Here is a 27,440-nt window from a genome sequence, read left to right on the forward strand (position 1 = left end):
TTTTCTCCTTTATCCTGTTAATATGGTGAATTACATTGACTGAATCATGCATTTCTGGGATAAATTCTACTTAGTCATAATCCTTTTTATATATTGTTAAGAATGTTTGTGTCTGTGTTCATGATAGGTAGAGGTCTATAATTTTCTTTACTTATAATATCTCTATCAGGTTTTGCTATTAAGGTAACATCAGTCTCGTGAAGAGCCTCCTCTATTTTTAAAAAACAATGATCTATGATTGGTATTATTTCTTCTTTGGATTTATGAAACAATCTGGTCCTGGAGTTTTCTTGGTGGGAAGATTTTTTAATAAGAATTTCAAAGTATTTAATGTATGCTATAAGCACGATAATAATCAATAGGGATTTTTTAGTCTACTTAGTTTAGATTTACTTTCCTCTTCTTTTCCTAGCTTTTTGACTGTAGATCTCTTTCCTTCTGTAATATATGCATTTGAAGCTATAAATTTCTAAGCACTGATTTATCTGCATTCCACAATTTTTGTGTTGTATTATCTTCTGCAGTTCCAATTATTTACTAATTTCCCTTTCAATTTCTTCTCATTCATGTGTTGTTTAAATGTGGATTGTTTCATTTCTGAATATCTGGGGTTTCGCTAGACCTCTTATTGTTAAGTGTTATTGATTTCCAATTTAATTCCATTGAGGTCAGAGAACATACTCTAGGATTTCAGCCTTTTAAAATGATTAGGAGTCATTTTATGACCCAACATATGGTCTTTGTTAACATGACATTGAGGTTGAAGTGATATGTATTCTGCAGTTGGATGTAGTGTTTTTTTTTTAAATATCAGTTAGGACAAAGCAGTTTATAGTGTTTTTTAGGTTACCTTTGACTTTATTGAATGTTTCTTTGTCTTGTTCTATCAATTATTAAATTCTCCTACTATGATTGTGGAATTATCCCTTTAATTCTATCCATTTCCCTTCATGTGTTTTGAGGCTTCGAAATTAGGTGCATGTTCTTTTACAATTGCTATCTCTTCCCTTTGTAATTATGAAATGTCCTTTGTTAGTAATACTCTTTGTTTTGTCGTCAATTTCATCTGATATTAATTTAGCTGCTCCAGCCGCCTTGGACTTACAATCTATGTCAGATACCTTTCTACTTATTCCTTTGGATATATCTGTGCTTTTATAGGAGGAGTGCATCTCTTGTAGACAGCACACATATACAGTCATTCTCCAAATAACGATGCTTTGGTTAACAGCGGACCGTGTATGCAAAGGTGGTCCCATAAGATTATAATGGAGCTGAAAAATTCCTATTGTCTAGTGATGTCATAGCCATTGTAATTCGTAGGGCAGCACATTACTCACATGTTTGTGGTGATGCTGGTATAAACAAACCTACTGGGCTGCCAGTAGTATAAAAGTATAGCACATACCACAATATATACAGCACATCATCATGTTTAGATATGTTTAGATGAACAAATACCATTGTTACAATTGCTTATAGTATTCAGTACAGCAACATGCTGTACAAGTTTGTAGCCTAGAAGCAATAGGTGTATATGTAATCCAGGTGTGTCACGGGCTATGCCAGCTAGGTTGTGTAAGTATAGTCTATGATGTTCGTGTAACGATGAAATCACCTAATAAAGCATTTCTCAGAACATATCCCTGTCGTTAAGGGACGCATGACTGTGTAGTTGGGTCTTGCGTTTTTATCCATTCTGGTAATACCTGCATTTTTATTGGAATGTTTAATGTATTTATTGATATGGTTGAATTTAGATCTACCATTTTATTGTTTTCTGTTTAACCTCTGATGACTGTTTCTCTGTTGCTCTTTTCCTGCTTTCTTTGGGATTATTTGAATATTCTTCGGAATTTCATTTTCTCTATAGAGTTGTTAGCTACATCTTTTTGTTTTAATGGTTACTTGCTCTCTACATATATCTGCAAATGTTCAGTCTTCCTAGAATTGCTATTTTACTACTTTATATAAACTGCAGAAACCCTGCAACCATATAGATCCATTTACCACTCCCGCCATTTTTTTTGCTATAGTGATCATGGGTATTGTAGCTGAACATATTATAAGCCTCACAGACAATGTTATAGTTTTATTTTAAACAGACATATGTAGTTTTAATAATTAAGAGGGAAAAATTATCTCTTAGTCTTACCCAGATATTTAGAATTTCTGATGATCTTCCTTCATCCTTGGAGTCCCATGTTTTCCCCAGCATCATTTCTCTTTCACCAGAAAAAAAAAAAATTCCTTTAGGATGTCTTATAGAGATGAACAAAAATGTCTTCACTTCACCTTCTGTCTCAGAGGCTATTTTTTCTTGTTATAGAATTATGGGCTGGTAGTTTTTCCTTTGTTCTTTTAGTCCTTTAAAGATGTTCCACTGCCTTCTAGCTTCTGTGGTTTGTGTTCAGTTCACAGTCATCCAACTTACCGTTCCCCTGTATGTAATTGGCGGCTTTCTCTTTAACTTTGGCTTTGATGTGCATAGGTGTGGTTTCCCTTACATGCATTCCTCTTTACTGGCTTCTTGAATATATAAATACTAGCGGCCCAGTGCACGAATTCGTGCACCTTGAAAGGAACTGTGGGCCATGAGGCTGCGGTGGGCACAGGGGTGGGTCTCGGCCCATCCTCTGCACCCCCGCCCGACCCCTCCCACCATGGCTCCAGGTCCCGTGTCTGCTGGCAGCCCCACTCTCGCCACCACTGCTCCCACGCACTGATGGCGCCGGCCCCGCTCACACCCACTGACAGCATGGAGCTATTGGGGCTGATGCCAGCAGCGGGTGTGAGCAGGGCCGGCACCATCAGCAGCGGGGAGCCGGGCTGGCACTGGCAGTGGGTACGAGTGGTGGCTCCAGCACCAACAGCGGGTGTGAGAGGCAGCTGCTGGCCCCAATCGCCTCTTAGGAGCAGGGGGAGGTGGAGAAGCCCTGAGGGGCAATTGGCGCTGGCAGCAGGTGTGAGCAGGGCCAGCGCAGGCAGCAGGTGTGAGCATCGGGCGGGACCACAGCGCGCGGGAGCAAAGAATTTTCGGTAACCACCAGAGGCTCGCTCCAATGACAGCGACTGGTACTCCACTTTGGTCTGGTGCCCCCTCTCACCTGCTCCATCTTCCCACTGTGGCCGACACCTGCCATGTTCTGTGCACGCCCCCTGGTGGTCAGCGCACGTCATAGTGACCATTTGTTTGGTCGTTCGGTCTATTTGCATATTAGCCTTTAGGATATGTCCAAAATTAGGATTTTACCAAAATTAGGTAAGTTTTCAGCCATTATTTTTTTAAACACAATTGCCTTGTTCTCCCTCTCCTTTTTTTCTGGGACTCCAATTACCTGTTACATAAAACTTTTTGATATCAACCCATGGCTCCTGAGTTTATATTTTTCTTCAATATTTTTTCTCTTTCTACTTCAGATTTCTCACAGTCACCAAAACTCTGTTTATTTTCTTTTGCTCTTTGTTCTTTTTTCTTCACATTGGATAATTTTATAATGATCTATTCTTCTGTCATCTCCTCCAGTGGGCATTTTATTTCAAATAAATATTATCTCTTAAAGTTACAGAATTCATATACTTGATTCTTTTTCTCTGTTATATTTTTATGATGAGGTTTATATCTTTTCATTCATTACAAGCATATGTTCTTTTATGACCCTGAGCTTACTAATTTAGTGTATGTGTTTGAGACTACAAGTATCTGAGTTATTTTGGGGTTGGCCTTGTTGTCTTTACCCTGAAGTAAGAGCCACATTTCTCTGTCTCTTCATATGTAAAATAAGTTTGGATTACATTCTGGACATTTTGAATGTTATGTTGAGAGGACTTTGCATTGTCATATTCCTTCAAAAATTATTGACATTTGGTTTAATAGGCAATTAACTTAGTTCAACTCACTGTAAACTCTTACCTACTGTGGGCAGCAGTTCAGGTCTCAGCGCAGATGCTTCCAGTCTGCCCCCCACATGCTTAATTCTGGAGCCTGTTAGAGACTTGGGTGGAATTTAAATAGAACTGGGCCTTCCCTGGCTCACTCCTCTCCCAGATTTCTGCCCCATAGGCCGGCAGTCCAATTTACCTGGCCAGAAAGACAACAGTTTAAACACCACCCCTCTCCCCTCCACCAGGGGCTACAGCTGCCCTGGGGCAAAGGATCAAAACAGAAAACTTGTGAATGCACTTAGTAACACTGAACTGTACAATTAAAAATAGTTAAGATGATAACATTTATGTTTTGTGTATTTTACATTTTTTTAATGATTAAAAACCAGAAAACTCACTCATTGCTAGTAGCTTTCTCCAATTTTTCATTCCCTTCCTTGGTTGTATTTATTTTTTGGGGGGTGGAGGTTGGGGGAATAAGGGGGTATTTGTCAGGGTTATAGGTGTTATTGTGAGAGATTCAGTGTGTCAGGAACTTACTCATCCATATCAGAACCACAGTTCCTTAGATACCTTTACGTCTACATTTTACAACCCACATTTTCTTTCCTCCCATTTGTGGAGAAACAAGCACAGAGCATTACATTTTGTGAGAGTTTGAATTATTCTAATTAGAAAAAGAGCAATAAGAGTATTGACATAATGACTTGCTCTGCGATATATAATTATTATTTTATAAAATTATTACTTTACTATTAATATAATACTAATGTAATGTTATTAAATTTATTTTCTAAAAATAAAGTTTTCTTTATAAAGAATTACACATTTTTAATTCCAATGACTGAGTGGATTACAAGCTAGAATCCTATTGCCAGAAGACTTCTGTATTGGCTGATAATTAATAAAAACCATTTGTCAGTGCATACATCTGAATTTCTACAATTGACCAATGTGCTATTATTTAAATATTCAATGTCATTAAAATTTCAAGATTTTTTTTCTTTATAACAAGTTCTCATTAAGAGGCAATGCTAATTCAAGGCCTGACAATCAGGGCTTTGGGAACTTGAGCTAAATTTGGCTTAATCGTCTGAAAAAGGCCAGATGGGCTGATATTTTAAGAGGAAACATTCTCCTAAATATTAGGAGTAATGCTGAGAAATAAAAATCAGCATAAAAGCAGGACAATTCTACAGTTATTGTAGAATGCACTCCCTATACATTTATTTCCATGGAAAATTAGCCTCTAGTGATGTATACTATTAATTATGTAGAGCAGCACTGTCCAACAGAAACATAATTCAAGTCACATACACAATTATGTATTTTCTAGTAGCTACAGTAAACCAATAAGAAGAAACAGGTAAAATTGATTTTAATAGTGTATATTATATAACCCAGCATACCCAATAATTCATTTCAATGTTATCAAATAAAAGTATTAATGAGAAATTTTACACTTCATTTTTCATAAAAGTATTTTTCAAATCTGGTGTGTATTTTCCACTTACAAGACATTTCAATTTAGGCTCTAAATTTTCATCGGAAACACTTGATTTATATTTCACATAATTTATAGCTAACAAAATTGATTCACGTAACCCAAGCTTTTTAAAAAGTTTTCCAGTAACTGAATTGAGTATCTGTTCTTAATTTAAAATTATAAAATTAAATAAAATTTAAAAGTCCACTTCCTTGGCCACACGCTAAGCCACATTTCCAGTGTTCAAGAGCCACACTTTGGCTAGTGGCTTCCACATTGAGAAGTGCAAGAGTACAGCATGTAGCACGTCATCCTTTGAAGGGAAATTTATCCCGTGCCTATCCGAGTTCCTGGGCACCTTCGATGAGAAAACCCGGAAGGAAGTAGAGGAAAATAAATATATAAACTGGGGGTTGTGGATGGGGACAAACAAAGCCTTCAGGTTTGCTTGGGTTGGAACCTCCGACTGGTTCAATCTCGAGGTCACACGTGAGACCCCTGTTTGGACACTGAGGAGAGGGGGACAAGATTCCAAAGTTTTTATCTGTGAGCATGATTTGTACCAGATTTATTTGACTATTGGGTCTTCCTCTGGTAAGTTGAAGAGGCTGTAATAGCCCCTGTATTTCAAGAACTCATTAACACTCGTTAACCTCAAACACCTTTAATTATTTGGTCCTATGTATACCGTCTGTGTGTGAAACCCAGTGTAAGTTCCTGGAGAGTAAGGACAGAGTCTCAGGCTTCTGGGACCCTTAGCATCTACAAAGATACCCTCCCTGCAGGTCATAGACATATGTGCGCACGCACACACATATTCTTGATGAGGACAATGGAACAGCAGTAAAGGGCCATGTATTTGGATGGGATTTTTTCACTCTCGGAGGCACTTCCACGTGCATTATTTTCCCTAAAGGACAAGGAAGAGTTAGTAGAGACAGATTTCAGGTAATGATTGTGGGGTGGATCTGACTGAACTCCACCCAACAGCTATAGGCAGACGAGATGCCTTGTTTTTAAATAAGATGCTCCATACTGATTTGACAGGCCCCTGCTTTTGCTTGGCAGTGGGAAAGATATTTCGTCCCATCTGGTAACTGCATCCGGGCTAATAATTTTTGAGACACAGGTTTTAAAAATCTCTTCAAAAATATTAGAAATTCCGCCATTATAAACGCAGTCACTGTTCTATTCAATGTGGCTTCCTATCTGGCCAGCATTGTGGACACCTCATGATCAGCTGGTGAGGTCAGTAGGAGGCCTGAGTTGCTAACCCTGGCCAGGGTACCATGGTGGAACCAGGAATGTACCGGTCTGATCTGGTCTGCCATCACTTTCTGCTGGCATTCTCATATAGCTGTGGTGAGAATTAAGTTATATCGTTTTACCCAAGTCACTCAGCCCAGTTTATGCCATAGTAAATTCTGTTTTTTAAAAAAGTACTATTCTGATTATGTTACCATAGCAGGGAGATGGCTTCATTCCCACTTCACAGATGGGGACATGGAGGTATGGAAACAGGAACATTTTGAAGTGACAGAGATGACAAGTGAGGAGTCAGGGTTTGAATTTAGGTTGACTGACTCTCGGGCACTGACCTGCACTACCCTTCTACTGGGGATAGAAGCACTGAAACTCCTTTGTCAAGAGAAAGACGTGAGAGTGTTCGTAGGTGGTGTAAGACTGGCCTGTCTGGGGCAGGGTCTTGTCTCAGACAGAGTTATTTAGGCTGAAACTTCTTCCTTCTTGCACCTACCGCCTTCCTCGTGTGGCTACATGACAGGAAACAACTGATTCTGCGAGTATTTAGGGGTGAGATTGATCTGTCACCCTTTGTGTTCTCACAACACCCAGCACAGACACCTACTGCAGCCTTTGCAGTACTTTATTGCACTTAACTCCTTGTTCATCTGCCTCCTTCTCCTGTCTGTGAAGACAGACCTGGTCTCTGATTCGTCCCAATCTCCACCCCCTGGCCAGGCAAGTCAGCACAAACAGAGATGCAGGTGGTTTTTAACTGTAGGTTTAAGTGTCTGGTCCATCATAAATGCGTGGTAAATGTGAGCTGCAGTTGATTATATATATATGTTTATTATTCACTCATTTTTTCCCACCGTATTATTTATGCCCACGGAAGGTCTGCTGAGTGAATGATAAATACAGCACATTTTTGTACCTTCAGCTGCAGACTGTTGGGCACCCTCAACACCAAATGACCGCCCAGCATGTCTTCAAGCTCTGCCTGACCCAGAGACTAGAGACCTCTTTAAGTCTCTGACCATATATACTAGTTGTTACATCATTCATTCATTTAACCAATATTGCCAAAGAATAAAAAATGCATGGTCTTCATTGGTTTTTAGCAACATAATAATTGTGCTATGTTCATCTTCCCAAGGGAGGAGAATTTTGATTTCAGCATAAAGCTTGAGGAAAATGACTTCTTAAATAAAAGAGTTATTTTTACTTTGCTCAATACTAAGTAGACAGAAAGCCATTAGGGTGACACCCTCCCCCTCTTTGGTTTCTAATAGAAACAAGCGAAGTTGCCAGTATGCATCTAGCTACTTCAGGCTTGAGGGCGGACTTATTATAATAATAAAAAGCAGACAGGCCTTTGTACTTCCCGGAGCTCTTCCTCATTTAGTGTGTCATTGCAGCCTCATGGCACTTTGTGATCAGGCGCGATATATTCTTAGTTGTAATGAATCACAGAAGGTCACCCAGTCCAGAAAGGAGGAGCTGGGACCGAGGTTAAGGTCATCTGCTTGCCGAACTGAGGCTTGTCCGAGATCTCCCTGCCACCGAGACACACAAGGGAATGGCCAAAGTGACAGTCCATTGGGTCTTTTCCCTTCACTTTCTACTCTGGGAAATTTTAAGTTTTTACCTGAAGTGAGAGGGCTTACCTTCCATTTTTCTTTTTTAAGTATAGATTTTTTACTTCTTTTTAAAAATATATGTTTTTTTATTGATTTGAGAGAGAGAGCAAGGGAGAGAGAAAGAGAGAAACATCAATGAGAAAAAGAAGCATCCATTGGCTGCCTCCATAGTGACTGCAGATGACTCGGTGTGGAGGTACAGAGTACACGTTAAAAAACTCATCTGCCCAGACCTGTGCAGTGTAGTCAGTGTCCACTGCTTGCCAATGTGTGAACTGAGGAGCACAGAGTGTGTGGCTGAAAGCAGATGGTGTCATCCTCCCTCTGGAGGGACCTCACCCGTCTGGAGAAGCCTTGACAAGATCTATCACTGTCCTCCAACCTGGGGTCATGAACCTGGCCTGGCGTTTCCTCCTGGAGACTAGCTGCATGCTTGAGGTGCAGTGTTTCTCAGGGGGGACGCTAGCCATTTTAGGTGAGATGGTTCTTGGTGATATGACTGACCTGCCCAGGGCAGGATATCTAGTATCCTCCACTCTTGCCCAATCAAGGCCATTAGCAACTTCTAGTCACTGTGAGAAGCAAAACCAAATAAACAAACAGCGCCCACCAACCCCCTCCCCCCAGTAAACCCTCCCCATGAGGCAGTAGTGGTCCTGGATGAGATTTGGCAAATGCACAGGATGCAGTCGTTGGCCAGTGATGTTCAGGAATATAAATATATGTAAGCTGCGGCTGGTAGGTGCAAGATACTTCAAGGAGCCAGATGGTTTTTTAATGACACCTTTAACAAACATGCAAAACATTTCTGATGACAAAAATGATCGCATCAGTTCTCACATACAAACAGAGAGTTTGCCAGAAGTGTGTGACTTACTTTTCTTCAATATAAAGACCGTGATAAGAGCTAACACCTATAGTAATTACTTCGTACCATGCACTGTTAGCGCTTTGCTTATATTAGTTCACTTAATGCTCCCAACAATCACCAATCCTATGAGGTAACTATTAGCAATATATCCCCATCTTACAGATGAGGAAACGGGCACAGAGAGGTACGTGGCTTGCCCCAGGTCACACAGGTAGTTAACCACAGGGTAGGATGTGAGCCCGGCCTATTTGGCTCCAGAGCCAGATTTTAACCATTTGTGATTGGATAAAGAGCACTCTGTGGATATCAAGGTCTGCTTCCTCTCATACAAATATCACAGCCGTGAGATACATAGCAAATGGGGTTGCTCTGAGGTTGGAGTTCTCTGAGGGGCGATGGGTCCATTACAAGCATCAGGACCAGCACAGGGAATCATCTGTGTGGAAACTACGGTTGGGAAATTAGAAGCCTTTTGGTCTCATGGCATCTTCATATTCTTAACCATTATTAATGGCCCTCAAGAGCTTTTGTCCATATGGGTTATATCTGTCAATATGTACTGTATTAGAAATCAAAACACAAACTTTCCAATGCTTATTTCTTAATTTACATAATAGCAATAATAAACTCAAGTTACATATATAACATAATTTGACCCCCCCAAAAAAATACATTTTCCAAAATAAAATGAGTGTGAGCAGTGGCAGTGCATACATGTTTGCAATCGCTTCCATGTCCGCCTCAATAGAAGACAGCTAGGTCCTCACCTCTACTTCCGCCTTCAATCTATTATGATGTGTTGTTTAGGTTAAAGCAGGTGAAGAAAAAAATATGGACATACCCAGGTATGTAGTTGGAAAAGGAAGGAGTATTTAACAATCTCTTCAGGTAATTGTAGATATTCTTCTCTGATACTATACCAAAGCTCCATAAGTAAAAGTTTCTTAAAGGTTAGTCACAATAAATAACCTAAAATCACATGAGTTAACTTACTATATGCTGTTACACTACAATTCTTGAGTCAATTTCACACTTTGAATGAGTCCTTTACCCATGGGTGACTGCATAACATTATGCATTTGGTCATTTGGAAGCTATTGATTGATTCATTGTTAAGTACACATTTCAAAAGCTGACATAATTCATTATGTGATCTCAAACAATCACATTCATTAATATCATTATCCATCTCATCAGAAAAGAATTGGTGTATTGATGTATTGTCAAGTTCACTGTAGCAGACACAAGTTTTCCAAAACTGAAAGCTTGGATTTTATTTTTGGCAACAAATGCTACTAGTTCTTTTCTGTTAAGTGACAGGCTTACTTAGGAAAAAAAAAAAAATGCCCACCACACACTCAAGTTTGAATAAACGTAATTTGCCTGTCAGTCATTCTTTGAAGTAAAATTGGCATTTCACGAAGAAAGGTCTAGTTCAGCTCCCAACTCGTCTTAAATCACACAAATGCTTTTCCTGGAGACAAACCAGCATACCTTAATACAAAGGTGCTCCAGTACTTTCCATTTTGTCACACAGGGATTCAAATACAGGCACCCAAGGATTGACACTTAATACAATTAATATTTACTGCATCGTTAGAGTCATTCTCACATGAAATTGGCCTTATTTTTTATTATTATTTTTTTTTATTTCTGTGACTGTATGTGGCAAAGAATGCAGTTAGGTGCCACTAAGACACCAACACTTTCATTCACCGTTGTTTTTATACCATTACTGCGAACATCAACACAAATGGGAAAGTCAAATAATGTCTTAGTGTTAACAGGATGTAAATTGGACTTTGTGGACCCTGCAGAAAGGGTCTTGGGCAGTGGTCGGCAAACTGCGGCTCGCGAGCCACATGCGGCTCTTTTGCCCCTTGAGTGTGGCTCTTCCACAAAATACCATGGCCTAGGCGAGTCTATTTTGAAGAAGTGGCATTAGCAGAAGTTTAAGTTTAAAAAATTTGGCTCTCAAAAGAAATTTCAATCATTGTACTGTTGATATTTGGCTCTGTTGACTAATGAGTTTGCCGACCATTGGTCTTGGGGACCCCCGGGGATACACCGATGGCACTTTGAGAAACTCTGTCCTAGAACATCACAACTGCCCAGTGATAAACCCCTGAAAGAACGAAGAGGGTGCCGCATTTAGATCCAGACATCAGTCCTTCATCCGCTCCTTACTATCCGAGTGACCTCGGGTAAACCACTTAATCTCTCTGAGTCTCAGTTTCTTCATCTGAAAAATGGAATCAACGCAATCTATAGTTCTAGGCTATTCAAGGGTAGGAACAAAATGTATTCTAAAGATCAGTTTTAGTCATTCATTTATTCATCAATGAATTCATTCACTCATAAATTTCCCCAAACTCTTATGGGAGGAATGAAGAGACAACTACATCAGTGCTTGCTGCTGTGTGGAGGGGTGTGTTACCGCAGAGGAAAAGGCAGCTGGAGGCACAGAGGGGACTGGAGGGCTGGAGCCACTGGGGCTGGAGGCTGGGCCTCCCCTTCTGATCTGGACCTCACGGGGCCTCTTGGTGAAGCTGTAGCCTCCTTTGGCCACAGCCAGTGTTAGATAGCACTCAGGTCTGGCAGCTGCTGGCCTCATTTCCCCATGGCTGGTCCCAAGGACATGGCCATCTGGGTGTTGCACTCCCACACGTAGTTCCCAGCACACCTGCTCTCCCACCCCAGAAAGTGTGTTGGAAAGCAAGATTTTAAAAGTGATCTTTTAATATGGAAACCATTAAGTCTGATCTTTTCCTTTCTAAGTGCATCATCCTCCCACTGCAGTGCTTTATTAATAATAACAAATTCTAGTGACAGGCCTCCCGAAAGATCAAGACAGCCCGATGTGTCACACACTGACACTGGGAACTGCAGTTTTAGATACTCTTCCTTCTCGGGGCTCCATCCTGGGGCTTTTCGTCCACAGTGTCTGTCTGTCTGTCTCTCTCTCTCTCTCTCTCTCTCTCTCTCTCTCTCTCTCTCTCTCTCTCTCAGCTTGTAGTACTGTAAATTTGCTGTTTGATGCTATTCTGAGTAAAGAAAAATTAAAATTATAAATTACTAGTATGAATTTTTCCATTGATTTCTCTATACTGTGCAATGCCAGCTTCCCATGTAAGTATAAGAGCAGTTAAGTGCTGTGCAGAATCTCTGAACATTACAGAAATTGCGTTCTGTAGCTCACATATGCATATGTATTTAGTCCTTTACCAGATCAGTGTAAATGCCATGCAAACCAAACTCAACTGTTTTTACTTCGCTTCTTGATATGTACACACTCTCTTCTAACACTCTCTCCCTTTGGCTGACAGATAGAAAAGACAGTCCAAACGGAAAAGGAACTGTGGGGTGTCTTATCTTTCCTTCTCCTGTCTGTCATCATTGTCAGCATAAGTTGTTGGCTACTACCGAGAAGTAACAGGAGTGAGAAAGGCCAGGACAGGGCTCTTTGGTTGGTCATGTTTCTTAAAATACCCTGCCTTCTTTCTGTGGCCTAAACAATTTTGGTTCAAATAGAAGGGATGGCCTGTCTGGGCTGTCAGCTCTCCGTGTACTCCGTCCTCAGTGTCACAGGCTTGCCTTGTTATCCCTGAGTCCTGCTGAACGCCCATGCATCTGCTCCACCCGGATGCTGTGCCCAGGGGGCAACCTGAATGCTATACCTGAATAGGGCAGCAAGGACAATGAACGGGCACATCGCACCCATCTCTCTGCTCACAACATGCTCCGTCGTCCATCCAACCTCATTTACAAAACAAAAGTTCAAAGATAAAATTATTACGATTTTCTAGATGGTGACAGCAGAAATGTAAACCAAGCTCAGGACCCGCTTGAGCCCTGGCCCTGCGTGGTTCTCTGGTCACATCCCCATGAAGCCGGCCCCTCCCCATTGCCTCTACGCCTGCCACCCCGGCCCTGATGTCCCTTCAGGGCCTGATAAGTTTCTTCCTGCCGAGGCCCTATGGTGTGCAGGCCCCACTGCCTGACACTCACTTCCCTTCCTCACGGCCAGGCTGTGCTCCTCTGTCTCTCCCTGTGGTCTCAGCTCAGCGTCACCTCCTTAGGTCACATCCTTAGGTTAGCCCTGCCTGCCTGACAGGTCAGGACTCTCCTGGCACCCACCACCTATCACAGTCACCACTCTTCACTTAGGGATGTGATTCTCTGGGGTCTCACTTCCCTCCCCTACAGGACTGCCAGCAGCTTGTAGGCCAGGGCTGGGCTGGTTTTCTTCATCACTGCTGGGCACAGAGTCCCTAATAAGCATTTACGAGGTGAACGAATGGATGGGTACATGAACGAAAGTCTTTGCAACCGGAACCTAAGTGTCAGATGCAGAGGTGGGATAAATGAGGGTGACGTGAATTCCAAGGGGGACTAATTCCTGTCTCTGTCTGAGCCGGTGAAAACTAGGTGAGCATTGTGTTGCCCTGGTTCACTGTCTCTTCTACTAAGTGATGAGTGCTTAGGAGTGTCCTTATGTTTTCAGGTGTTCTAGTCATTTTCTTGGTGTCCCCAGGCCCAGCATCGTGCCTGGCACTTCGCTCTCAGGAACTGCAGGGTGTATCGAATTGAATTGAGCTGAATTGAGTGAGATGAAAATATGTCGCCCCGAGGTTTACTTCATCTCACCCTCCCCTGTGCCTCCTCTTCCCCCTCCTCTTTCTCCTTTTCCTCCTTCCTCTCCTTTCCTCTGGTGAAGGATTTCTGAGTCTTGAGAACTACTTTAATTGCAATCAAGTGTTTCCAACAGAAAATTGCCCTCTTTTATTTTTGGTTTAACTGGTCTCTTCAAAGAGAAATGGTCTGATTAGTCTTGTAATCGTGGCAGTGGTTGGGCACTTCAGATAATGTTCGAGAACCGGTTCGGACATTTTCGGTCGTCATAGCCCTCTATTGGCATTGATCTTTGGATAGAATCACAAGGCAGGCACTTTAGAACTTCATCCAGTTAAGCCCCAGATAATTCCGAGCAGAAATAGTTTGAGGATGGGATGAAACCGGTCCTCCCACCCCGGGGGCTGCAGAGGAGCTCTGTCGGAGAGGCAGTAAGGAGACGCTGGTGATCCCGAGAACACGGCCTCCTTGTTAGAGCCTGGCCCACATCTGTCTCTGCTGTCCATTATTCCACAACTACATTTGAGCAATGGCCAGGAGGGGATGTAGTGAAAATGGAGTGTTCATAATGAAATTGAGGATCAATGAAATAATAAAAATCAAAAGCCTAAAGGTAAGTTTGTTATTGATTGACCGTCTCAGAAAATATAGTTAGTAAGAGATCAGGGCATGCTTCCTACATGTAACACGGGGGATTTCTCCCTGAGTGTGGCTTGAATGGGGATATAGAATGGGACGGGAAGCAGTCCCCACAGTGGTCCCTCAAAGGTTATGGGGCTGCCCTGGCCAAGTGGCTCAGTTGGTGGGAACATCATCCTGTACACCAAAAAGTGTAAGGGGGAGAGATCAACCAAAGGACTTATATGCATGCATATAAGCCTAATCAATGGACACAGACAACAGGGGGATAAGGGCATGAATGGGAGGGGGGTTGGGGGTAATGGGGGAATAGGACACATATGTAATGCCACAAGAAATAAATTGGGGAGGGGGGGAAGTTGCCGGTTCAATTCCCAGTCAGGACACAGACCTAGTTTGTGAGCTTGATATTTGGTCTGGGAGCTTTTGAGGGGGAACCAATTGAAGTTTCTCTCTCACATCAATGTTTCTCTCTCTCTCTCCCCTCTGTCTTTCTCTCTCTCTAAAATCAGTAAAAACATATCCTTGGGTGAGGATTAAAAATAAAAGTTACGGGGCTGCTTGGAGAGGGAGCAGTGAAATAGACAGGGCATGAACTTAGAAATCAGCCACATCTGGGTTTTAGACCAACTTTAGTTCTGTGACCTTGACCAATTAATGACCTCTCTGATCCATTTTCTTTTTTTAATTTGTACAAACCGTTATAAAACCTCTACCTTGCAGGTTTGTTATGAAGAGTGAATGAGGTCTCCTGAGTGGGGGTGGGTACAAAGCTCAGTACCTGGCACAGAGCAGGCATGCAGCCCTGTTATCCCTCCTTCTCACAGTGTCACTTTGCAGCAGCGGGGCAGGTGCCTGGTCACCTTGATGTTAGGGCCCCCCTAAACTATGCACCCTAGGTGCCTCACGGGGGTTCCAGCCGTGCAGCGGGGGCAATGTCAGACCAGCGTTGGGGTACCTCAGGGTAGGTGCCCTCCTCCCAACATTATCTCCTGGATCATTTTACAAGTGACACAATTGAGAGTCAGAGAAGCAATATAATTTGACTAAATCATGGAGTAAGTGGCAAGCCTGGAATGTGAATCCAGACCTCCAGACCAAGCCTACATTTTACTCCTTGCTGCCCAGGCCACGTGACACTCACACCTCCCTTTGCACTCTGAATGGCCTTTCTAGACACCCAGACATTGTCTCCCCAACAAGTCTGTAAACTCCCTCAAGACAGAAGGGGATGTGTTTCAAATTTTCAACACCTCCCAAGACAGGCAGTACAGAGCTTACTTGCTGTCAGGTTTCAAGAAACAAATATCCACCTATTGGGACAAGGAAGGTATTTAATCATTTTAATGCAGAGGAATAGTTATAATACACATTAACCCAGCTGAGGGGGAGAAATGCATTAATTTCACAACATGTTCAACCCTTTAAGAAGTTAGCTTCTCGGGCTCCACAGGGATTCTAGAACTTGCACAGACTCACCCCCACTGTTTTGAAATAAAATTGCAACTCAGAGTGGAGTCCCTCTCCCCACAGGGAAGCGGTGGGTGGAGAGACATGCAGGGGCGGGGGAATGTGGCTGCAGCGACGTGGAGTGTGTAAACCTGGGGCAAAGGACAGAGCAGCACACTGCGGCGCTTGGTTGGCAAGCAAACAAATCACCTGGGGACCCTGTTAAGACGAAGGTTCTGACTCAGGAGGTCTGGGCGGGACCTGGGCACCTGCATTTCTAACTAGCTGCCAGGGATGCTCATGCTGCGCTCACAGCGCACACGTTCAGGTAGCAAGGATGTGGTCACAGGACCAAAGGTTGTGCACACTTGGGCCTTTCCGCCTTTCCTCCGCAGTCATTTGTCTTTTGACTGTGGACAGTTGTTTTATTTTTTTCTATTGATCAGAGAGGAAGAGAGAGGGAGATAGAAACATCAATGATGAGAGAGCCATTGATCAGATGTCTCCTGCACGCTGCCCACTAGCAATGGAGCCCGCAACCCAGACATATGCCCTGACCAGGAATCGAACCATGACCTCCTGGTTCATGGGTTAATGCTCAACCACTGAGACACACTGGCCAATGTGGGCACATTTTTAGTGTCAGACTGGGCAGAGGGAAACCTGCTCGGAAAAGTGGGAAACCAGGATCATCAGCCAGTCCCGCACGTGACTCTCCCCTTTTCTTCTCCCAGATACACTTGATGGGTGACATTTCCATGCGTGAAACACTTCGGTTTTTACCATCCATGAAATGAACACGTTGGGCTGGGTCTCTGGAGGCCTCTTCTGGTCTGACGGTTCTGGGTGGAGGAAATGGCCTGGAGGCATTAGCTTTGCGGATCTGGTGCAGCGGAAGCTCCGTCTGCAGTCTGGCGGTTCTCAGGATCGCCGCTCACTGCTCCGCTTTCATCCCTCTGCAGGCGAGATTTGTGCGTTCAAGATCCACGGCCAGGAGCTGCCCTTTGAGGCCGTGGTGCTCAACAAGACATCGGGAGAGGGCCGGCTCCGCGCCAAGAGCCCCATCGACTGTGAGCTGCAGAAGGAGTACACGTTCATCATCCAGGCCTACGACTGCGGCGCGGGGCCCCGGGAGACAGCCTGGAAGAAGTCACACAAGTGAGTCGCCTGACACAGCTCCTGGACCCCGTCCCACTCTTGCCCACCATCTCTGTCACACACTGCTCTACGGACGTGGGTACCCAGTGGCCATACCATGGTGCCCCGGCCTACACAGCTGCTGGCCAGCTCCTAGGCCACTGCCGGCACCGGTACCGGCCGCTTTCTACACCTGAAATTCTCTACCCTCTGCTTCCCCGGGAGACAGCTCTGCTCCCCCATCAGAACGGAGTGCAGTGTCACTTCCTTCGGGAAGCCTTCCCTGAGCCGGCCCAGCCCTGCAGACTTGTTGGGAGGTTGGGACCTTTCCCTGGGTCCTGCCATGCCACGTGCTGCTTTCTGTCCTAGCACTCTTCGTGTTGGGTTGTAACTCTCTCCCTGATGGACTTTGACTCAGAGACTAACACAGAGTAAGAGAACTTAAATTCTTACTCAATGGAGGAGTGAGTGGACAGGTGACAGATTGATTAAGGGAGAGGAGAGACAGTCCAGAGGAATGCTATTGTCAAGGGTGACAAGGAAGGTCAACGAATGGGGAGGAGTTGCTCTGGGGTGGATTTATCGCAGGGGGTCGGGGCGAGGGCCGGCAGAAGGGTCTCCAGTGAGATGGCGGACAGAACACCCAGGCAACAACTGCCTGACTGGCTGGTGGTTTCTCCATTTTCTTGGTGTTGGGGCCTGGGTCGGTGCCCAAGGGCAGTGCGGAAGATGGTACAATTCTTCCTTTACCGCCATCTCTTCTTTTCTGTGTGTGGTTCCAGGGCCGTGGTCCATATCCAGGTGAAGGACGTCAATGAGTTTGCTCCCGCCTTCAAGGAGCCCGCCTACAAGGCTGTGGTGACCGAGGGCAAGATCTACGACAGCATCCTGCAGGTGGAGGCCGTCGATGAGGACTGCTCCCCCCAGTACAGCCAGATCTGCAACTATGAAATTGTCACCACCGATGTCCCTTTTGCCATTGACAGAAATGGTGAGTGTCCTGAGAGGACCCCAGTCGGGGCAGGGAAACACACCTCCTCCCCATTCTGAAGGCCAAGTGGGGGCCTGAGTGTACTCAGCAGGCGATGCCTCCTGTGCCATCCCTGATCTAGGCTCTATTACCCAAAACTCAGTCCTGCTCTGGAGAGATGTCCTGGCATTACTAGCAGCTCAGCCAGGCACCTACTCAGTGGGTACAGCCTATAAAGCTCACAAGGCCACTCATCTGCACAAGCTTGGTTTTCTGTTGGAATTTTTCAGTTGTCATCTAGGTGTGAGTCATGCCCTCAACTCTGCCATGTCTGAGTCCCTTTCTTACATAACCAGTTGCAACATCACCTCACACAACAATCTGTTTCCTACTCCTAAACAAAGGGAAGGTGGAGATTTCTGAAACACCTTCTAAGCTATAGATTCATTCAGGAATCTTTAAAGGTCTTGTCCAAGTCCTTTGAGAATTTCTACCCTACTGAGAATGAAGGATGGAAGAACCCTCCCACAACATCCCAATCCCAAACTGAACTTACTGAAGTAAAAACAGTCCTAATAAAGCCTGGTGGACATTTCTCCATCACCATTAATTAAAAACTCATTGTAGTGTAAACATGACAGCCAGAGGCCCAATCAGCGCAGCCCCTTTTAACTGCAATTTTCAATAACTTGATGTCAATCAAATGAAAATTATTTGTCAAGTATATTATTTCATTAATAGCATGAGTGTGTGGGTACATGTATATTACCCCCCTTTGTTTCAAATAGGATTTAAGTACTGCACAAAGACTCAAAAGCAGCAAAACCTGAAGTTCGTCCACTCTGTAAATAATTATATTTATTCAGTGCCATGCGTACAGTGCTGGAACTGGGAATGGAGATAGAGTAGAACCTAAAACAGACATGGGCCTGTTCACATGGAGCTTACCATCAAGTGGGGGAAAATTCAAAATAAAAGATACAAAGTCAGGTGGCATCAAGGTTGGTATGCAAAGCATGCCATGAACCAGGGCTGGGCAACAAATTAGCTCTGAGCTTCCTGGCAGCCAAGACCTAGAGGGAAATATCATCCGTCACCTGCTTGCAAGTCTTCAGTGATTCCAATGCTTCTCGATGTTGAGACCGGGAGAAACCTACCCTGTGATAGTGTCTTCCGCATCCCGAGAACTGCAGCAGATTCCAGAAGGGAAGGAAGCCAAGGAGAAACCCTCCTCCCTGACCTCCAGTCGTCGGTGATGTGTCCTGTAAGAGGAAATCAGTATTCCTAACAGAAGGCAGTTTCCTTATAAAATGCTAAAATATATGGAAATAACATTTACACACCTGGACATTACCAGATGTTAATTGTGTAGGACACAAGATCAGTGCATAAAAAAGTAAGATAGAAAATGCTAGACTTCAATTAACGTTTGGTTTAGGACTAAGAAATAGGTCATTTCAACTAGTAGAGCATGTCAGAACGGCTCTCTGATAGCTTTTCCTACAGATGGATGGCCCATCCCCACCACACAAACACGTATCTCACAACACACACACACACACACACACACACACACACACACACACACACACACCACTTCATAAAATATAAACAACTCTTTTGTATTTTTCTGTTCCCCCATGATCAGCTGTTGGGTCTATGTCTGCAAAAACTAGCATTTGGGGAGTGACAAGTCCCTCCTGAAGAGCAGGACTAGAGAAGGAGGTATCTGTGATGAGTGGTTTAGCTCCCCTTGACCCCCTGCCTTAGTCCTGGAGAGCCACAAGCCAATGAGAGATGAGATGCAAATTCTTTCATCAGAGGGTAAACTGCCCCAGTCATGGCGATAATTACTCACCTTGATGAGCCATTTCACTAACATATGCCAATTTATTTCCCTCGCTGTCTCATTAAAAGTGAGTAATGGTTCTTTGCCAGGCCTCTGCCTCCAACATTGGTTTACAACGCAAGATGAAGAGGAGAGTGGGCACTCCCAGAGAGTGTGGGCCCCTGACAGGGAGGTTTACAAAAGCAGTTCTCCAAGTAATGAAGGTAGGACCCAGGGGCAGGCGCAGAAACAGCTCCCATTCTAATGAGCTTCCCACTTGGCTCTTATCCATCACTCCTCCAGCAACCTTACAGGCTCCTTGAAGAAGTTCTTTGCATGCATATCAGAAAAAGTACTACGGAGCCCTAGCTGGTTTGGCTCAGTGGATAGAGTATCAGCCTGTGGACTGAAGGGTCCCGGGGTTCGATTCCAGTCAAGGGCACATGGCAGGGTTTCTGGCTCCATCCCCAGTAAGGGGTGTGCAGGAGGCAACCAATCAATGATTCTCTCTCATCATTGATGTTTCTAACTCTCTTTCCCTTTCCTCTCCTGTCTGAAATCAATAAAAATATATTTTAAAAAAGAAAAAGAAAAAATACTACTGAGTTTGGGGCCCACTCACCGAGGCTGCAGAGCTTCAGGTAGATGGCTCCTGCCCCCCACCCCTACCCCCACCCCAACCTCCCAGGTTCTTTGTGAGGGAAGGAAGGGGAGCAGGGCACAGGGAGGAGGACAGAATACAGTATAGAGTCAGAATGACCTGTCTTAACTGAAGACTCAACCTCTTCCAACAGAGGTCCTCAGCCTCCCTCCCCCTTGAAATCAAGGCAGTAATAGTTCCTGCCTCCCTGTGGGGTTGTGAGGCCTCTGGGAGAGGCAGTGCCCGGAGATAATACCTGCAGGGCACGTGGCATATAGGGAGTGCTCCATTCATGGTGCCATGATGACTTAGGTATTTACTGGGGGGTTGGGACTTGATGGTTACTCACTCCCTCCCCGTGGGTTTCCAGGCTGAAATTATGAACAGGTAACTCTGAGCTGGTGACATCACCCACCTCCTGGGAAGTTCTAGATCGATTTCAGATGGCTGCCAGGCCCCCATCTTCTGGCATTTGGCTGGTCTCTCGGAGATCGGTAGGGCCTAGATGCTCATTCTCCATTGAACAGATGGAAAAACTGAGTCCCCAAAGCATCAAGAGCTTGCCTACCAGCACCTCTCATGCAGGTGGCAGAGTTGGGACTAGAGCCTAGGTCCCCTGAGAGTTGGCCCCAAGGCCTTTCCACCAGTGACATCATCACTCTCCTTACGGATATCTGACAGGAATGCATGGCAATGGTCTTTAAGTTCAAAAACACAAAATTGCATCTTAATCCTACATCCATCACTGTGTGTGTGTGTGTGTGTGTGTGTGTGTGTGTGTGTGTGTGTGTGTGTGATCCTTGACCAGTTACTTAACCTTGCTCAGATCCTCATCAGTAAAATGGGAATTAAGTATCCTGCCCGTGTAATGGGGTGGATAAACAGCAAAGGAGGCATTCACCAGAGCAGGGATCCTCAAACTTTTTAAATAGGGGGCCAGTTCACTGTCCCTCAGACTGTTAGAGGGCCGGACTATAGTTTAAAAAAAAACTATGAACAAATTCCTATGCACACTGCACATATCTTATTTTGAAGTAAAAAAACAAAACGGCAAAAACACCCGCATGTGGCCCGCGGGCCGTAGTTTGAGGACGCCTGCACCAGAGTGTTGCCAAAGCCAATCTCTCAACCACGTTTGAGACTGACCACAGAGGGTACAGCGGGGACTCATTGACACCCACTCACCACTGGACAGACTTGTCTGATTCTCAGGGGTGCCCATGGGCGGTGCGGAAGATGGTACAATTCTTTCTTTACCCCCATCTCAGCCGAGTTCTCTGCCAGCTGGCTACCCACAGAGTAATGGGGCGCATGCCTCTGAGTGAAGTGCGTCCCGGAGTCTGTTTCTTCTTACAGTAAATGAAAACACTTCTTTTCCACCTGAATAGAAGATAACACATGCCCTTGTGGGAGTTTGGAAAGCATAGAAAAGTGCGAAGAAGAAAATAAGTCACATATAATCCCACCAAAGAGAACCACTATTAAACATTTTTTAAAAAGGTAACCACTATTGATACTTTACCAGTAGTTTTCTGACTTTTTAAACAAAAGTATAGCCTCACATTTCTTGCTTTTCTTTATCCTCCCATTTTTTGCTTAACATTCGATTACATGGATTTTTTTCCATCCTTAAAAGTGCTTCATAATGACCACTTTCAGTGCTGAACAACACTCCATCTCACGCAGACTCTTATCCTTAGCTTCTTCCCTGCAACCAGACATGCCGTTTCTCTTCTATTTTGGCGAGGTAATAAATAATGCTGCGCTGGACATATTTTCGCCTGTATTTACAATTTTTCACAATAAACATCTGAACTTTTTCTGGAACCAATTTTTAGATGTGGAATTGCATGCCCCAAAGGTATGAATAATTGCAAAGTGACTGGCCCGTATAGCTTTCCAAAAGGGTTGTTCCAAGTTCAGTTCCAGGGGAGGGAGTGTGCAGGTCACTGTGCTTGCCTCATTGCACCTCCTCCCCACCTGAGTTTTAAAAAATCGCCTTCACCAACACGCAAGGTAGGGGCTGACTGTTCTTTGAGAGTTAGCTGCCCAGGCTCCTGTGGACGGGGGACTAGGCCCCGGGGCAGCCATTCACCTGGGTTAACTGTGGACTCAGCTAACTGAGAAGGCACTATTGGAGAAATCACTCAAATGTGAGGGGGAAATGGAATTGTAACAGAAGCAAAATGGATGGCTTCTTCCGAGCTATCGAAATGTGTTAAATGGGTGTCTTCTCCAGATGTTGCCCTCCCCACAGGATGGCGGGTCCCCAACATTGCCTCTCATGGTGACCCACTGCTGCACATCTGTGCTCTGAATCTTACGCTCACACGCATGAAGGTGGTGGTGGTGGCGGAGAAAGTAAATTAGTTTCTCAGACAGTTTCATTAAGACAGTTACGGGAGAGGAGCTGCGACAAATTGAGGCAAGGATTGCCTGCCCGTGTGTTTATTTTTCTAGCACAATCAATAGTGCTTGGTCTGCTTAATGTCACACGGATTGTAAACCCTAAGCCTTCCTCTTCTCAGAGACGTATCTTTAGAGAGCCATTTCACTGTAAAGAAAGAGAGAGTTAAAACTTTTTGTTGAAAATTCAATCCGACGTCGCTGAAACCTCCTTCTCGTGGTTTATATCACGGTGCCTGCACCTGCAGAATCCCTCCCCTGTGACGACTGTAACCACAAATGAGTTTGTTAAGGGAACCCCGGGGGAGTGTTACCAACCCGATTCTGAGCCGTCCCAGGCCTGCGCGGGCCCCAGGCTGAGACTGAAACAAATATTTGGGGGAAAATGAAAGGGATTCTGAATACCAGCCACAAGGCCAAAAATACCTCAAACCCATTTTTAGTCAGAGATTTTTGACTGGCTTTGTCAAAGTAAATTTTACTTCAAATCCGTGGCTGCAGCTGCATTTTTAGAAACAATCCAGAGAAGATAGCAGAACAAATGGTTCAAATGCTTGGTCCAATGTCATGGGTGACTTCATCCCTCCTCACCACCGCTCGCCTCCACTCCCTCCTCCTCCTCCTCACAGGCACTCACATTTATTGCACCTGCTCCTGGCCTGCTACTGAGTACTGGTTAAGACTGGGTGATTGGTGGATCAACTTGTCCGATCGTTACAACATTATGTGACTTTTCTAATTTCCCAGGCTTTCTTGCCTTGGTCCCTGTTATCTCAATTCACATGAACAATAATCAGTTGGAATGGAAGAAAGCTCATTAGGTAGTTTTCCCTTAGTTTGGATGAAATCTAAAAATTTGCGTGCGTCAGCCATTCCACACTTCTTGAGTTGCTTGTTAGTTTGTTTTGCTTTTAATTTCCACTTTCTTAATTTCACTTCTGGTAAAGGATGATGATAACATTTGAGTTCTAATTTGCTGTCAGCTCCACCATCAGAAAAAAAAATGCAAGAATGAAATTACTCTCAACAAAGGAAGACTTGCATCTCTTGGAATGAACAACTAAAAATTATTCAATGCGCATTGGGCCTCTCATTAGTTTCTTGGAACCAAAATGGCATTTTAGCAAAAATCGTCAATTAAAGTTTTGCTTGTTATTTATCAAATATTTATTCCTGAATCATAATATCACACCCACAGGGAAAAAAACACACAAATGGCTCATAAAAACAGTTTGGTCTTTCTTGGAGAAGAAAAATGTCTTTGCCACCAGGGCAAGGAATCGGTTATTCTGTGCAGCTTTGCAAGAGAGGTCACACGTTTTCTTATTGATTTTACTTCCTATTTGGTAGCAAAATAATGTGAGAAGAGGCAGTGAACATTCCTGGCAATGAGCCCAGATGTTAAAAAATATGTGTCAGGACATTTCTGAATTCCATCTTTTTTTTCCCAGAGATCTCATGGCAGATGAGCTCTGGGCCTGACATCAGGGCTGCAGCCGCATGGGGCTCTTTAAGAGAGAGTTTTCCAGCAACCCATTACTTACAAACACAAACCAGTGGGGTCCCAAATGCGTGCTTGGAATTCAAAGCAGCCCAGCCCCACAGCTGGGGTGGCTCCAGTCAACTGATCCTGGAATCTGCCACCGAGGAACGAGCAGGCCGCGTGTGGAAGCCATGGCCTCCTGTAACCCTTGACCCTACAAAGGGATAGGGAAGGGGCTCGTTCCATTCTGGTGGAGGTTGGAGGAGTGGGGAAGGGATGTGGGAGAACTGCAGCGTGCTCAGCTTGATCTGAAACAACGTTGACTGTCTCTGTGTCCTCAGGCAACATCAGGAACACCGAGAAGCTGAGCTATGACAAGCAGCACCAGTACGAGATCCTGGTGACCGCCTACGACTGTGGCCAGAAGCCTGCTGCTCAGGACACCCTGGTGCAGGTGGACGTGAAGCCAGTGTGCAAGCCTGGCTGGCAAGGTGGGCCCGCTTTTGTCAGTCCTCGGAGGAAAGGCAGCTTGACCCGGTGCATGGAAGCTGCTAGACCTATCCTCAAATCGGCACTGCTCGTGGCTAGAGGGATGTGTAAAGTGCAGTCACGCTGCTGCAGGAGATAGAGTAGCTGGTTTATTCTCACCGCTCCTAGGGTTGTAGTATCTCCATTTCACAGGTGAGAATGCCCGAGGGAACTTGTCTAAGGTCACATGCTCAGTTGGTCCAGGCTGCTCTTTCTCAGATCTCATGGCATCTTTGGATCAATAGTAATTACCCACGGTGCTCAGCAGATGGCCAGCGAGCCTGTTCACTTTATCGCAGAGTGCTGAGTCGGGCTGGTGCGTTTCAAATGTTGCCTCATTACTCAACACCCCAGGCAGGGTGGGCTTGCACCGAGGGCGTCCAGGCAGAGTCTGGAGAGCCACATCCAGCCTCTAGGCTAAGGGGTTTCTAAAACGTTGGCTCTGGGAATGGCGAAACAACGCCTCGCATGGAGGATCCACTTTGTGCTCACTTAGATCTTTTAGGGTGCAGGGACAGAACAAAGGTCTGGGTTACCCTCCGATGGCAGAGGTTTGTCACCGAGCTAAGAGGAAACCAGGAGGCAAGGCCAGCTGCATAGACGGTCTTACGGAGAATTGGATGGATGGTGCATGGAATAAGGACGGCTCTGGCGGTGACATGATAGTTCCGGTGGCAGAGCAGTTAGTTACCTCTGGGCCACTATTTTGGCTGCTTGACTGCTCCTGTTTCTGCTTCATGTGTTGATGCTATGGGAGGCTACTGCCTATCCATGACTCACGGTGCTTTGTGGAGTCCTCCACTCTGTGGCTGCTGTTTATTGCATTCCCTAGGTGTGTCTTTAAGCTTCAGGCCCCCGTTATTTTCTCTCTCTCTCTCTCTCTCTCTCTCTCTCTCTCTCTCTCTCTCTCTGTGTGTGTGTGTGGGGGGGGAAGGTGGGGAGCAGATAAGTGGGTGTATTTTTCATTCTTAAATTCCCTCATAGAGGGTGCAATTCGCTGTGTTGGTCACTCACATCCCTATGGGGCAGACTGATGCCAGGCCGCCATCTAGGTCACTGGCCAGACTCTGAATGGTGGTCAGGCATTTATTCCGAATCCAATTAGCAAGACCTCGGGGTGCAAACAAGGACACCTGGGGCCACTCCCCTCAGAAGGCAGCTCTCCAAGTGCTCTCTGCTGCACAACCTGCCTCCCCTTAATCTTTCAACTGGGAAGCTGGGAGGAGCAATAAACCCCCCTCTGGACAGAGTTAGGGTCATTTGCCTTTGAACAAAGAGGCGATGAGCTCAGTAAGACACATGAGACATGAAGAACAAAGTAGAGACGTCTTTGTGTCGGTCTGTTTAGGATGAAGCAAGAAACAGAGAAAGAGGGGCAAGCTAGCGTGACAAGCTGTGTTCCCAACCTCAGGAAGCCCGAGCTCTGGTTGGGGATAATTCACCGAGGACCCCGAGGGCAAGATTCTGTCTCTCTTGTTCACCAGTGAATTCCTCCGGCTTAGCACATGTCTGGTCCCGATGTTAGGTGCTCAAGAAATAGTCATTGAAGAATAAACGAATGGATGAGCTAGCTGAGTAAAGAACTCCCCTTGTTTTATTTTAACTTATAAGGACTGGCCCCAGTGAAGGTCTGGCTTTTGAAGAGAAAGCCTGGAAAGAAGATAAAATCTTTCTAAGCATGAAAGAAGCTCACAGGGGGACTTTAAGCAGGAAAACCAAAGCCAAGCCTCATCTGGAGAATGGTCCCAATGGCTTTTGTCTTTGATAAATGAGACACCTGTGACTTGGGATTACATTTCTGTAACTGTATTTAAACGTAATTTTCTAACAGAGTTGGTGCTTGTTTCAGTGTTAAATGTATGCAAAGAAAAACATTTTAATAACGTTCAGTTCTGTGTGCGAAGGCTGAGGGGCACCTCCTCAATGGTGCACAGTGCTCTTTGCTGCTCTAGACAGTGATCTCCTGAAGTAAAGACTGTGCCCATTCATCATCGTGTCTCTAGCGCCCAGCACAGGGCCAGGCACAATTCAGGTGATTGGCAAGTGTTGAATGGACAAATGGTGAAAAAACATAACTTTCTGCACTAGCCAGGTGCTCAGTAGTTAGAGCATCAGCCCACGGACTGAAGGGTCCCAGGTTCGATTCTGGTCAAGGGCATGTACCTCAGTTGCAGACTCAATCCCCAGCCCCGGGACATGGGTAGGAGGCAACCAATCAATGTGTCTCTCTCACATTGATGTTTCTCTCTATCTCTACCCCTCCCTTCCACTCTCTGTAAAAATGAATGGAAAAACATCCTAGGTTGAATATTAACTGTTTATGTGTATTTATATGTATATGTAGGTGTAGATGTAGATGTAGATGTAGATGTAGATGTAGCTTTCTGTGGAACAGAGAAAAGAGGGAAGCAGCAACTCCATGTATCAGTTCACCATGTCAGGCAAAGTGACTCAAGCATGTGTAACATCAGAATCAACCACTTTAGGTGGCTTCCCTGCCTTAGTCATCCAGCCTTTGGTGGCAGAAGCTGACATTGGATTCTGCATCGCGCCCCTCCTCCCTCCAGCTTACCCCTGTACACAGCTGTGGATCCCTCTCCCAGC

At 44.8% G+C, this 27,440-nt stretch overlaps 1 protein-coding gene across 1 annotated transcript in view; it reads left to right on the top strand.

Annotated features, from left to right (window-relative positions):
- Nucleotides 1–27,440, top strand: part of CLSTN2 (calsyntenin 2) — a 347,351-nt gene that overhangs the window by 210,335 nt on the left and 109,576 nt on the right. Inside the window, exons 3-5 of the mRNA XM_054708150.1 lie at nucleotides 16,807–17,002; nucleotides 17,764–17,972; nucleotides 24,650–24,799. Coding sequence (XP_054564125.1) covers nucleotides 16,807–17,002; nucleotides 17,764–17,972; nucleotides 24,650–24,799 — 555 coding nt within the window. The remainder of the gene's footprint in view (nucleotides 1–16,806; nucleotides 17,003–17,763; nucleotides 17,973–24,649; nucleotides 24,800–27,440) is intronic.

The sequence above is a fragment of the Eptesicus fuscus genome, chromosome 18 (genome assembly GCF_027574615.1).
Source record: "Eptesicus fuscus isolate TK198812 chromosome 18, DD_ASM_mEF_20220401, whole genome shotgun sequence".
Classification (NCBI taxonomy): Eukaryota; Metazoa; Chordata; class Mammalia; order Chiroptera; family Vespertilionidae; genus Eptesicus; species Eptesicus fuscus.